Below are 12,362 nucleotides of genomic sequence, written 5' to 3'. Positions count from 1 at the left end.
CCAGATGCCCAAGCCACCACAACTGGCTCCTCTCGATGTGGAGGAGCAGCAGGTCTACTCAGAGCCCCTCCCTGATGACAGAGCTTCTCACCCTTTCTCTAAGGGAGAGCCCAGCCCCCCGCGCAGAAAACTAATCTCATTCTTTCGGTCACTACCCAATTCTCGTGACCATAGGTGAGGGTAGGAACGTAGATCAACCGGTAAATCGAGAGCTTTTCCTTCTGGCTCAGCTCTCTTTTCACTACGACAGATCGGTACAGCGCCCACATCACTGCAAACGCAGCACCAATCCACCTGTCGATCTTGTGCGCCATCTTTTCCTCACTCGTGAACAAGACCTGAGATACTTAAACTTCTACCCTTGAGGCAGGACTTCATCCCTGACCCGGAGAAGGCATTCTACACTTTTCCGACTCAAGACCATGGTCTTGGATTTAAAGAAGCGGATTCTCATCATAGCTGCTTCACACTTCCTCATCACTCAGCCCTCTGATTTCATGTTTGGGTTTGCCAACAAGCTACAGCCTTTCCCTGTCATCACATGATTCCTCCTCTCAGGATCATATTATTTACCAAGTCTGTTAAATGGTGAATGGTCTGTATTTGATATAGCGCCTTCTAGAGTCCTCGAACCCCCAATGCACTTTACAACACAATCAGTCATTCACCCATTCACACACACATTCACAAGCTGTTGGTCCTCAGCCCCTCTAAATCCAATAATGGCGTAATTAATCTAACCCAATCCGTGCTAATATGTCAACTTTCTCCTTGATCGAATCCACCTTCTGTGCCAGAGTCTGAATCTCAGCCAAAGTTCCAAGCTTACGACTCATCTCGACAATTATGAGTTTGTGCGTTCACAGCTCGGTGTAATCCATCCCTGAGCTCCAGGATTGAGCCAGTATTCCTTGACAGTTCATTAATTTTCCGGTGAGCCAGGTAACCACTCAGGCCAAAAAGCAAGAAACCTGACACCAACACCACGAATATCCAGACGTCTTCAGAATCCTCTACAGACAGTTAAGAGAGTCAGATCAGGTTCCACTGTTTCCAGGAGTCCATGATATGCCCAGCTGGCTCTGTCCCAGAGGGGCATCCGGGAGCCCCTTCTCCCGTTCTCATCATTGAAAAAAATCTTGTCAATCGCGTTGAGAGACCAACTGACCAGGTCCATTTTTCATAATTTCCAGAAAAAATGCAGAAGCGCCGTACACCCAAAGACAGACAAAGAGCCTTGGGGATAAGATAGGGAGGAGAGGAGGAAAAAAGCGTCTGTACTCTCCAAGAGCCGGAAGAAGAAAAGACATGGAACAGAATATCCAATTAGAGACGTCTACTTCTGGAGTATTGTTATGCTTTACTCATTTTATCAATTAAAGCACAGAGACTGACAACTCAAGCTGGAAAAAAAAACAACATCAAAATAATATGTTAATATGGACAAAATTGACTACATTTGCTTGAGTATTTATTTATTATTGTGTAATTTCTCTGGAAATTTTATAATTAACTTTATCTTTAATACTGCATATTTAAAGTAGAGAAATATTCAATTATTAGGAATATTAGTGGTTTTCAACTGATCTTTTGCATACTTAAAATGAAGATGCCACAGCAAAAATCACTGAGTAGAACCTGGGGCCTTCAGATCTGACGCTCTGCCAGCTGAGCTATTTCGGCGAGTTTGAAAGCCAAATATTGATTGTTGAATTTCCTAAACCATGGAATATTCAGTGCCGTCAAGCCAGCTTCCCATCCGGAAACGTATGGAAGCATATGTGGAAAAAAATTCATGTTACTATGCAGTAGCAGAAATTATATTTCATTTTCATATTACCACTGCCAAATTTGACTCATAAATGAAATTAATAAGCAATCTTCCAAACTGATTTTTAATTTTCTTCTTCATCATTGCTCATTCTGTGACTTAATGAAAAGTATAAAGAAAAAAACATTTGAGAACCAATTTTCAAATAACACTCCAGCAAATGTGTAACAAAATTCTATTTGAAATGTCAAATTTGAAAATTAAAATGCATTAGCAGAATTCAATTTTCATTTTCAACATACAACTGCTAAATGTGACTCACAAATAAAAAACAAGCAATCCTCCAAACTGCTCTTTAACTTTCTGCTTCATCATTGCTCATTCTGTGACTTAATGGAAATGGTAAAGAAAGAGGAATTGCTATGTCTTTTTCGTGCCCGCCCTGCATACTGTGTTACATTTTTGCTGGAGTGTTATTTGAAAATCAAATCTTAAATGTTTTATTCTTTATACTTTTCATTTAGTCACAGAATAAGCAATGATGAAGAAGAAAATTAAAAATCAGTTTGGAAGATTGCTTATTAATTTCATTTGAGTCAAATTTGGCAGTGGTAATATGAAAATGAAATATCATTTCTGCTACTGCATAATAAAAGGATTTTTTCCCCTCCACATATGCTTCCATAGAACGAGCGGCAAGCCAGCCCTGCTTCGATTTTTAAAGGCGCAACTACAAGAAAAATTACGGTGTCTGCGGTCGATAGTGCCTTTCAAAATAAAAGTACACTTATAGGACGTGTGTCTGAAGTGCTGATGAACACTTTTTCTAAGTTGGTATAGAATTGTGTCTTAAGATAAAACTGTGTTTTAATGATTTTATCTATTAAAAAACACTTTTAAATGCAAGACTGAAAACGATTTAAACTGGGTTTTTTTTTGTAAAACTGTGTGCAAGTTAAAACAGCGTTTTTAAAGAGCAAGTAAGGCCTAAATTAACTTTTTTTTGCTGATAACCTGTATAGATGAGCGTCTAATGGTGCTGTACACATGTGTAATCATTAGTGTGGCAGTTTAGTGCAACTTACTTTAAATTTAATATTTCAGTCCAAAACCATATTTATATCTCCATCTTCAGGTTAAAACTCTGCTCCACAATCATGTAGAACCAGCTGTGGCTAATGGCTAAGCTGAAAAATGTGAGGTTGTCAGCAAATCACTACGTGACTGCACTTCACTGGTCTCCTGGTGAGGGCAGCCGTACCTCCACCTGGGTGCACGTTCATATTCACACCCACGATGCAACCAATCACCTGAGGTGCAGAAGCCTGTGCACAACCAGCTCATTCACAAAAGGAAAATACAAAACATGAATGGCTCCTACAAGAACCATGCAGGACGATTCTGTGTTTTCTAAACCCAGTCTCTCAGAGCCTTGTCGCTTAAAAAATGTTCCCTGATTATGAATCTTTGGCTGAATAGCACTTGTTCCTGTCTCCAACACTGCGACACATCCTTGAGCCTGTCTGAGGAGAAGTCCAGAATTTCATATCCTCTTCAGCTCAGAAAGCGCCTATAGAGACATTTGATTATGCACAAGCAGGTAACCTGTTGTCATGTTCTGCGGGTGGAGGTGGCAGACCATGTGTGGTGGTGGGTTCCAGGAGGCAGATGAGCAGGCAGACGGATGTAAAAAATAAAAAGATGTTTATTGTAGGACGGGAGCAACAGGACGAACGAACATGCACAACGACAATGAACCGACAAAGACAACAACCAGGAGGGAGGTATAAATACACAAGGGAATCAGGAACATATTGGCAGAGTAATCAGGGACAGGTGAGAACAATAAGGCTAATCAGGGCAGGAGAGACACAGTCAGGGAGGCTGGGGCGGATCATGACAGTACCCCCCCCCCCCCCCCCCCCCCCCCTTAAGGGGCGGATACCAGACACCCACAAGCCACAGAGCACAGGAGACACAGGGACGAACGAAGACCAGACTAGGGCACACAAGACCAGGGAACACGGAAGACGAGACCAGGGAACAAACACAGACCAGGGCTGCGGAGCAGGGGCCTCTAAGAGTAGGCGGCACTCCGTCTTACGACCAAACAGACGTGTCCACGAACTTAGACCAGGGAAACTCTGACTCGAAGACTTGGGACTCGAACACTTGACTTGGACACGAAGACTTGACTTGACCACGAAGACTTGACTTGACTTGACACGAAGACTTGACTTGACTTGACTTGACTTGGACACAAAGACTTGACTTGACCACGAAGACTTGACTTGGACACGAAGACTTGACTTGACCACGAAGACTTGACTTGGACACGAAGACTTGACTTGGACACGAAGACTTGACTTGGACACGTAGACTTGACTTGGACACGTAGACTTGACTTGACACGTAGACTTGACTTGACTTGACACGTAGACTTGACTCCAGGAACACAGGACACCAGGAACACTGAGACAAAACTGCAGCAGCAGGCGTGAGACCCAGCAGGAACTGCAGCAGCAGGCTTAGGCCCCAGCAGGAACTGCCGCGTGGAGTACCTGCAGGCACAGAACCTGCAGGCGTGGACCAGGAAATGGTAGAGCAGCGGGAGCGACGCGTGGAAGCCCAGCTCGGCGGCAGGTACTCGACATCCCAATCAGAGCAGGTGCACATCCCGATCTGCTGGGTCCATCGGCGGAGGCTCGGGTGAAGGGAAGCCGGAGAAGAGCGGGGAGACCAGCCCTACCACACCGGAGAATAATGGCGTGCGTAGGGGGTGTAGCTCCCTTGAGGCTCCAGGATCCACCGGAGAAGAGCGGGGAGACCAGCCCTACCACACCGGAGAATAATGGCGTGCGTAGGGGGTGTAGCTCCCTTGAGGCTCCAGGATCCGCGGCTTCAGGAGGAGAATGGGACGGGGCAAAAACAGCAGGTGGTGAATGACCCTGACCACCCCGAAGACAAAGTGGGATGCGCCAGAATCTCCCAGAGGACTTCGACCACCCCGAGAACAGGTAGGATGCGCCGAACACAAAAACTCCAGGCCAGAAATCACCCTCTGCTGAAAGGGAGAAAAAGAAAAAATAATCCTCCAGAAGCAGGTGTGTTAGCTCACCACAGGTCCAGGTTTGGTCGGTTCATTCTGTCATGTTCTGCGGGTGGAGGTGGCAGACCATGTGTGGTGGTGGGTTCCAGGAGGCAGAAGAGCAGGCAGACGGATGTAAAAAATAAAAAGATGTTTATTGTAGGACGGGAGCAACAGGACGAACGAACATGCACAACGACAATGAACCGACAAAGACAACAACCAGGAGGGAGGTATAAATACACAAGGGAATCAGGAACACATGGGCAGATTAATCAGGGACAGGTGAGAACAATAAGGTTAATCAGGGCAGGAGAGACACAGTCAGGGAGGCTGGGGCAGATCATGACACCTGTTCAGGATTACGCAGACGATATTTAAATTTAGAATTGGCTACAGATAAAAAATGTATGCAGTAAAATAAAATACATTGTAATTAAATATTCATTAATTAGCTTACAAGCAGAGAGCCACATCAGATGGATGAAAGAGCCGCGGGTTGCCGACCTCTGGCCTTAGCCCTCCAGGGAGCCAGCTCCCCCACTGGCCCCAATAGGCACCTCTGTTCCCAAAATGCCACCCAGGGCATGGAGATCCCAGCCCATCTCGCCAGGGCCCAAAGCAGCAGCATTGCAGAGCCCCACTGAGTCCGAGGGTACCGTATGTCGATGGAGGGTACCAACCCAGCCCCACCCCCAGCAGAATATACTCACATTCCTGCATTTGCACAACCATCCAGGTAAGGTTGGGTCCTCCCCCTCCTGGACATCCCCCTCCCACGTGATGGGACAGAATTATTATTTCAGAGGAGCCAAGGTCCACCTGAGGCCTGGGCCAGGAGCCGCCGCATGTTCCCGCCGTCTTCCCAACAGGGGCCCCTCTCACAACTGCCAGTAGTCCACCCCTGAGGCAACCCAAGACTTGAGGTAGAATGATGTTGCGGAATCGGACAGATTTTGAGAAAGAAACCATTGAATATAGTGAAACTTTATTTAGAAATGCCCCATCAGATCAGGATGAATGGGAGGTGATGTATAAGAACTGCAAAGTACACAAGTGTGTTTATTCTTTTAAAGTATTTTTTAAATAAATAAAATCATTAAAAATGCAGTTTTATGTTACACACAATTTTACACAAAAAAACGTTTGAATCGTGTTCATTCTTTTAATTAAAAGGTATTTTTTAAATAGATCAAATCATTAAAAACGGTTTTATCTTGCACATAATTTTACAGAAAAATGTTTAAAACGTTTTCATTCTTTTAATTAAAAGTATTTTATGAATAGATAAAATCATTTAAAACGCAGTTTTATCTTGCACACTGTTTTACACAAACTTAGAAAAAGTGTTTATCAGCACGTTGGTTCAGACACATCGTCGAAGTACGCTTTTATTTTGAAAGGCAATCTCGAGCGAGGACACCGTAATTTCTTTTGTAGTTGCGCCTGTAAAAATCGAGGGAGGGCTGGCTTGACTGTCGTTTCCGAACGGAGGGCTGGCTCCACGGCAGTGAATATTCCATGAAGATGGCAAATTAACAGGTACGTAACGTTTGGGTCTAGTTACGCTTACGTCACAGGATGACGTTATGTTTCACTCCCACTCTACGCGCAGTGGATGATGGGAGGAAAGGTCAGGAATCGATGGCTGAGTAAAATGAGAATTGGCGTCGTTAAGGGGATTGTTGCTCTGCGGAACTGACTGATTGCCATGATGGAGCTGCTCGGTTATTGTAAACAAACCCGATAATGGCCGCGCTCTGACATCCAGAGGAAAAGAGCAATCGTTTCAGATTTATTTTCCGAGTCAACACAGCAGGTCGCTTACATCGTTTGGCTCACGTCCGCCTTTTTATTGTTTCCGCCTTCGTTCTTCGGGCGCCCACCGGGGTCCGGACCGCCTGAGTGATGGTGTTCTGTCCGCTCCGGGAAGATGGATGAGAAATCCAACAGCAGTCATCAGCGGTTCCTGGTCGTGCTGCTCATGCTGTTGATCTTTGGCGTAATCATGATCCAGTATGTGTGCCCCAGTAAGTCCGAGTGCCAGATGCTACACCACCTGGGGTCATGGTTCACCATCGGCGGCCCACCTCGTCCTCGGATCGGCGACAATGAAATGCAAGACGGGCTTCAGAAGGATCCGTACATCGCAGAGGACGGAGCTCTGGCTCGATTCGTCCCTCGCTTCAACTTCACTAGAGCAGAACTTTATCGCGTTGTGGATTTCAACATGAAGGGAGATGATGTTATAGTGTTTCTGCACATCCAGAAGACAGGGGGCACGACCTTTGGCCGACACTTGGTGCGGAATATCAAGCTGGAGAGGCCATGTGAGTGTCACGCGGGTCAGAAGAAGTGTACGTGTTTTCGGCCTGGTAAGAAGGAAACCTGGCTCTTCTCTCGGTTCTCCACCGGCTGGAGCTGCGGGCTCCATGCAGACTGGACCGAGCTGACCAGCTGTGTCCCTTCACGCATGGGCTCCCAAGAGACTCATAAAACCCTGCCCAGGTAGGTGGATATAACAAGGAACGCAAAATATAACATGAATCTGCATGATTTATAGACAAAAAGCAACATTTACACAGGTAGGCTACACTGGAACAATACATGCATAAATAAATTGCCACGAGAGATCAACAGTTTTTTTTAAATGCATAAAAACATCACAATAAAACTTTTAACCTTCAAAACAGATTGGATAAAAGAACGCCCTCCAATAACGATCATTCCATATTGTGTTAGGCATCCAAACCAGCTAATATTTGTTTACAACACAATCAGCATGTGACTCATATCTGTTCCATCTTATCCAGATAAGATGATGATAAATAACCAAACACTGTTTTATCACAGAGCCGATTGAAAGCATTTCAGGATGACTAACTCAACATTTTCTTCTTATTTCCAGTAGGAACTATTACTATATAACAATCCTGAGAGATCCGGTGTCACGCTTCCTGAGTGAGTGGCGTCATGTGCAGCGAGGTGCTACATGGAAAGCATCCCTACACGTGTGCGATGGACGTTCACCCACGTTGTCAGAGCTGCCAAATTGTTATCCAGGAGATGATTGGTCAGGGTGCTCCCTGCAGGAGTTCATGGACTGTCCCTACAACCTGGCCAACAACCGTCAGACTCGCATGTTGGCTGACCTGAGTCTGGTGGGCTGCTACAATGTCTCTGCCATGAGTGAAGAGGAACGCTGGGCAGTTCTCCTGGAGAGCGCTAAACGCAACCTAGGAGGCATGGCCTTCTTTGGCCTGACCGAATACCAGCGTAAGACTCAGTACCTCTTTGAACGAACCTTCGACCTGGCGTTCATCGCCCCCTTTACACAGCTGAACGGCACGCGCGCTTCCAGTGTTGAGGTACCTTCTGAGACACAGCACAGAATCCGCCAGCTGAACCAGTGGGACGTGGAGCTGTATGAGTATGCCCGTGACCTTTTCCTGCAGCGCTTCCAGGTGGCGAGGCAGCAGGAGCGCAGGCAGGCCAGAGAAAGGCGACAACAGGAGAGGAGGCGTCTTCGTGGAAGGTTCGCAACGAAGCAGGGGAGGTGGCTGAAGCCCACTGAAACGCCACATGTGACAAACAGTTACGTAAACGAGGAGCATCAGAAGACAACGGGGAACAGTGTGGAGTCAGAGGTGCTCCTGGAGGACTGGTGGGATCTTGAGGAGAACAGCACCATGGAGGATTACACAGACAACGTAGAACAGTGGTAGCAGGAGGCCTGTCTTATCAAGTGTGCCAAGTTTTGCCTTTTTTGTTTTCACTAATTCAGGTTGAGCATAGGCCTTCTTTCCACCCCACTATAAACCCATTTTAGAGAACACCTTAATTTATTGAAACTTACTATGTCTTTTTTAAAGCTGATGTTCTACTTTATGTGTATTTATGTTTATGTTTATTTATTTGGCAGATGCTTTTATCCAAAGCGACTTACAATTTATAACCTGTAGGGCATGTTGTGATCTGTGGGGGAAACCTGAGTACCCGGAGGAAACCCACGCATGCATGGAGAGAACACGCAACTCCACGCAGAAAGGTTGCAGCCGAGTTTCGAACCTGCAACCTTTGTGCTGCGAGACAACAGTGCTAACTACTGCGCCACCATGCAGCCACTTTGTTTACTTTGTTCCGTTTGTTGAGAACAGACACAACTTTCCTACCTTTCACTGGAAACAAGCCTTTAACATTCTTCTTTTGGTCTTGAACTCACATGGCTTAAAATAGGATTATCTTCTGTTAGGACAAACTGTTTAATGCAGTTCATCTATGTTACACTACTTTTTGTGATGACTTTTTGTGATGAACTGTCTAAGTTTGCCAAATTATTTTACTGTTTGAAACAGAAGTTTGAAATGCACTTGTTTTTTTTAAGTGTCTTTTAAAATCATAAGAAAGGAAAATTGAGTTTTCATTTATACCTCACTGTGTAGCATTAACATCACAATGATGCAAAGTCATTAAGTTTGTCTGGTTTTTATATAAAATAATTTTACACTTATTTAATTTCCACTGTCACATTTCTTTCATACAGTACCCATTTTGTAGAACACTTGCAATCATGCAAAAGACCAGCAGGGGGGGCTGAAGTTTCTTTAATGAAACAACGTTTTATGACTATGTAGGCAAACCTTGAATTCAGTTGAGCAGGATTGGGGCAGTGTTTCCTACTCCTACTCCAGATTAATTAAACCGATCATTAGATGCTCCTAAATTCAAAAAACAAGCAAGTAAATTTTAATTTAGGTTATCAACCTACAGTACAGGACAAAAGTTTGGACACACCGTCTCATTCAATGTGTTGTCTTTATTTTCATGACCATTTACATTGGTAGATTCTCACTGAGGGCATTAAAACTATGAATTAACACATGTGGAGTTATGTACTTAACCCAAAAGGTGAAATAACCAAAAACATGTTTTATATTCTATTTTATTCAAAATAGCCACCCTTTGCTCTGATTACTGCTTTGCACACACTATTCTCTTAATGAGCTTCAAGAGGTAGTCATCTGAAATGGTTCTCCAACAGCCTTGAAGGAGTTCCCAGAGGTGTTTAGCACTTGTTGGCCTCTTTGTAAATGGTCATAGTCATGAACATAAAGAAAGCACATTGAATGAGAAGGTGTGTCCCAACTTTTGGCCTGTGCTGTATACTTTATACATAAAAACTACTCGCCTATTAGCTGAAGTGACAAACCTAATTCTTACAAGTAAAATGTATTGTTGCACCTCACTCAGAATATTTCTAGAGAAAAAATGTCAAGTTTGATTAGTTATGTGTATTAGACAAATATAACATTTTCAAAAGTAAAGCTATACCAAATATCAACCATCATTTTGATTTTTAAATAGATTAAATACATTCGTACACTTAAATTAACCTTTTATTTTTCGCTATCAAGTCTGCCTTTTATATTTCTTGTTTGAGTTTGGACTACTGAGAATGTAATTTTTCTGAGGAACGTTATTACTTACGTCTAAAAGAAAGTAATTTATTAAATTGAAGTGTGGGTTGATTATATACAACGGCCTACTACACCTTTTTAATGAAGTCACATATTAACTCTGTGTGAGCTGTAATTTCAATATTAAACTAATATTTTAAATAACCAATGCTTATCTTTTTATTATTAAATGTTTATAAAATCAAAGTGTCACAACTAGTGACTTTAGAAAAAGACAACAGTCACAACTTTATTCTTCTCACTTTGATTTAAATATGAAAATCCACGAACCGGAAGACGACTTTTTACAGAGAGAAAAAAATAAAACGATTAAAGCCATCAGAAGGTAAGTGCAAATTAATCATTTTAACACATATTATTGATGTTTATTTGAAAAATGTAAAACTTCTAAGAGATTTGCCCTCAACAAAAATTTCAACTTACTATTTCAGTACATTTTAAAGTTAATGTGGCAAAGAGGAGAAACGAGGGCCCAGGCGGGATACGATCCCCAGATTCCCGGGTGAGAGCCACGCGCGCTAACCAGTCAGCCAAAGAAACAATCCCTTTGGCAACGCCAGGGGCGCATCACCAATCGGGACACTGACAGGACGTCCACACTGCCACATTAGCTAACTTAGCTTTAGCCTAGCTAAAGTCTTTACATTTTAATAAAGTTCAACAAAGATTTTTTTTTCTCTCACAAAATTACACGAATAAGTCGCATATAATGATAAAAACAATCTAATTACTTCTAGTCTGGTTACTTCACACCAGTACATTTTAAGCTATCAGCTTTCCACCGTTAAGCTAATTAAAGTCGCTGTGTATGCTAATTTACGCACATTTGGGGTTGTCCATCCGCAGCCATACCTTTTTGTCGTGACTCATTTTCCTGGATGGTTACACCTTAATAAAATGAGGCGCTCCCTGTTCAACTCCTCCCATTTTATCTAACCCTCCCTCTGAGTGCTTTTTCCTCTAATGTCTTATCTGCTCTGAGTGCAGTCTGTTTTGCTGCCGATCTAATGTAGGTGCCGAAAATATTTCAGCTGCAGACCCCCGCTTCTTGCTGCTGCGTCTTATTTCTAGCTTGCACGTTTTATTTTCCACCCTCTCGCTCCAGTGTTGTGCTGATTGCAGTTACCCAAGACAAAAAGGAAGTACGATCCAAGAAACATTTCAGTCGAAAGCATTTGATCCGTTTGGACTAATAACAGGTAAGAGTGATTTTTCTGCGTTCTTAATTCAACCCTTTGAACAGGTTGGCTCTGAGTTTTCTATGTAATCCATTTCGCACCTATTTAATACGCTGCTGCTGCTGCTGCTGCCTGTTGCATAAACGCGCAAAAGCTGGCTGTTAAAGAAGGGTGTAGCACGCACCAGCAAAAAAATCACCAACAGCGCTCCCATTTAACATACTCTGTAAAGCTCTGACAGGGTTTTTCTCCTCTATCTGGATACAGATGACGTAAGCAGGTGCCATATTCTAGAAAACGAAATTTATTTTATTTTTTGACATTTAATATAACAAAAGATATCTTCGCAATTAGGTTTTGTTTCGACACAAACTGTGTTTGTTGTCTTGTTGGAGGGTCAAGTGCGAACACGCTGTCATAAATGACCTTTTGAGTCACTTAAAAATGTATTAACATTTAGTCAATAACAAAGTGAAAGATAAAAATACCTGCAGGTTGTTGCAGGTTTGCATGGTTTTGTGTGCGTGCATGCATGCATGCTGTGAGTTTGGAGGTCTTGTCCTTGTTTGTCCTTTGCGGGGTCAAGCCAGCATGCCATGTTGTGTTGTCATCACCTATTTACACTTACTGATTGCAGTCCTAGTGGATGCATAGCCATTATCTCATCTCCTTTAACAATGCAGCCAGTCAAGACAAGTTCACCCTTCAGGCTTTGGACTCTGTACCAGTCAGGCTAGTTTTTCTTTACTTAATATAAACACAGACAAACTGACACACACACACATTTCCCACATAACTAGATTTACTTCCTGTTTCTCACAGCCTGTAATTTTTTTAAAGGTCAAGTT

At 43.3% G+C, this 12,362-nt stretch overlaps 1 protein-coding gene across 2 annotated transcripts; it reads left to right on the top strand.

The window, feature by feature from the left end:
* Positions 1–6,549: 6,549 nt before the first annotated feature.
* hs6st2 (heparan sulfate 6-O-sulfotransferase 2) lies at positions 6,550–8,797 on the top strand. Of its 2 annotated transcripts, none has more exons than XM_015948324.3 (2): positions 6,550–7,367; positions 7,771–8,797. In XM_015948324.3, exons 1-2 carry the CDS (start codon positions 6,793–6,795, stop codon positions 8,582–8,584), a joined length of 1,389 nt encoding a protein of 462 aa, XP_015803810.3. In that variant the 5' UTR covers positions 6,550–6,792; the 3' UTR covers positions 8,585–8,797. The 2 variants fall into 2 exon arrangements, with proteins under 2 accessions (XP_015803810.3, XP_015803801.3); XM_015948315.3 differs by having other exon boundaries at positions 7,768–8,797.
* Positions 8,798–12,362: the final 3,565 nt, after the last annotated feature.

Source organism: Nothobranchius furzeri, chromosome 1 (genome assembly GCF_043380555.1).
Source record: "Nothobranchius furzeri strain GRZ-AD chromosome 1, NfurGRZ-RIMD1, whole genome shotgun sequence".
NCBI classification, from domain to species: Eukaryota; Metazoa; Chordata; class Actinopteri; order Cyprinodontiformes; family Nothobranchiidae; genus Nothobranchius; species Nothobranchius furzeri.
Note: the sequence above shows the minus strand (reverse complement) of the source record. Positions and strands in the feature narration are given on the sequence as shown.

What these genes read in the sequence shown, in the direction of transcription:
- hs6st2 (XM_015948315.3), top strand. Translation starts at nt 6,793, where the DNA reads ATGGATGAGAAATCCAACAGCAGTCATCAGCGGTTCCTGGTCGTGCTG. An exon ending in ACTCATAAAACCCTGCCCAG is followed by an intron (nt 7,368 to 7,767) that starts GTAGGTGGATAT and finishes TCTTATTTCCAG; the next exon opens with TAGGAACTATTACTATATAA.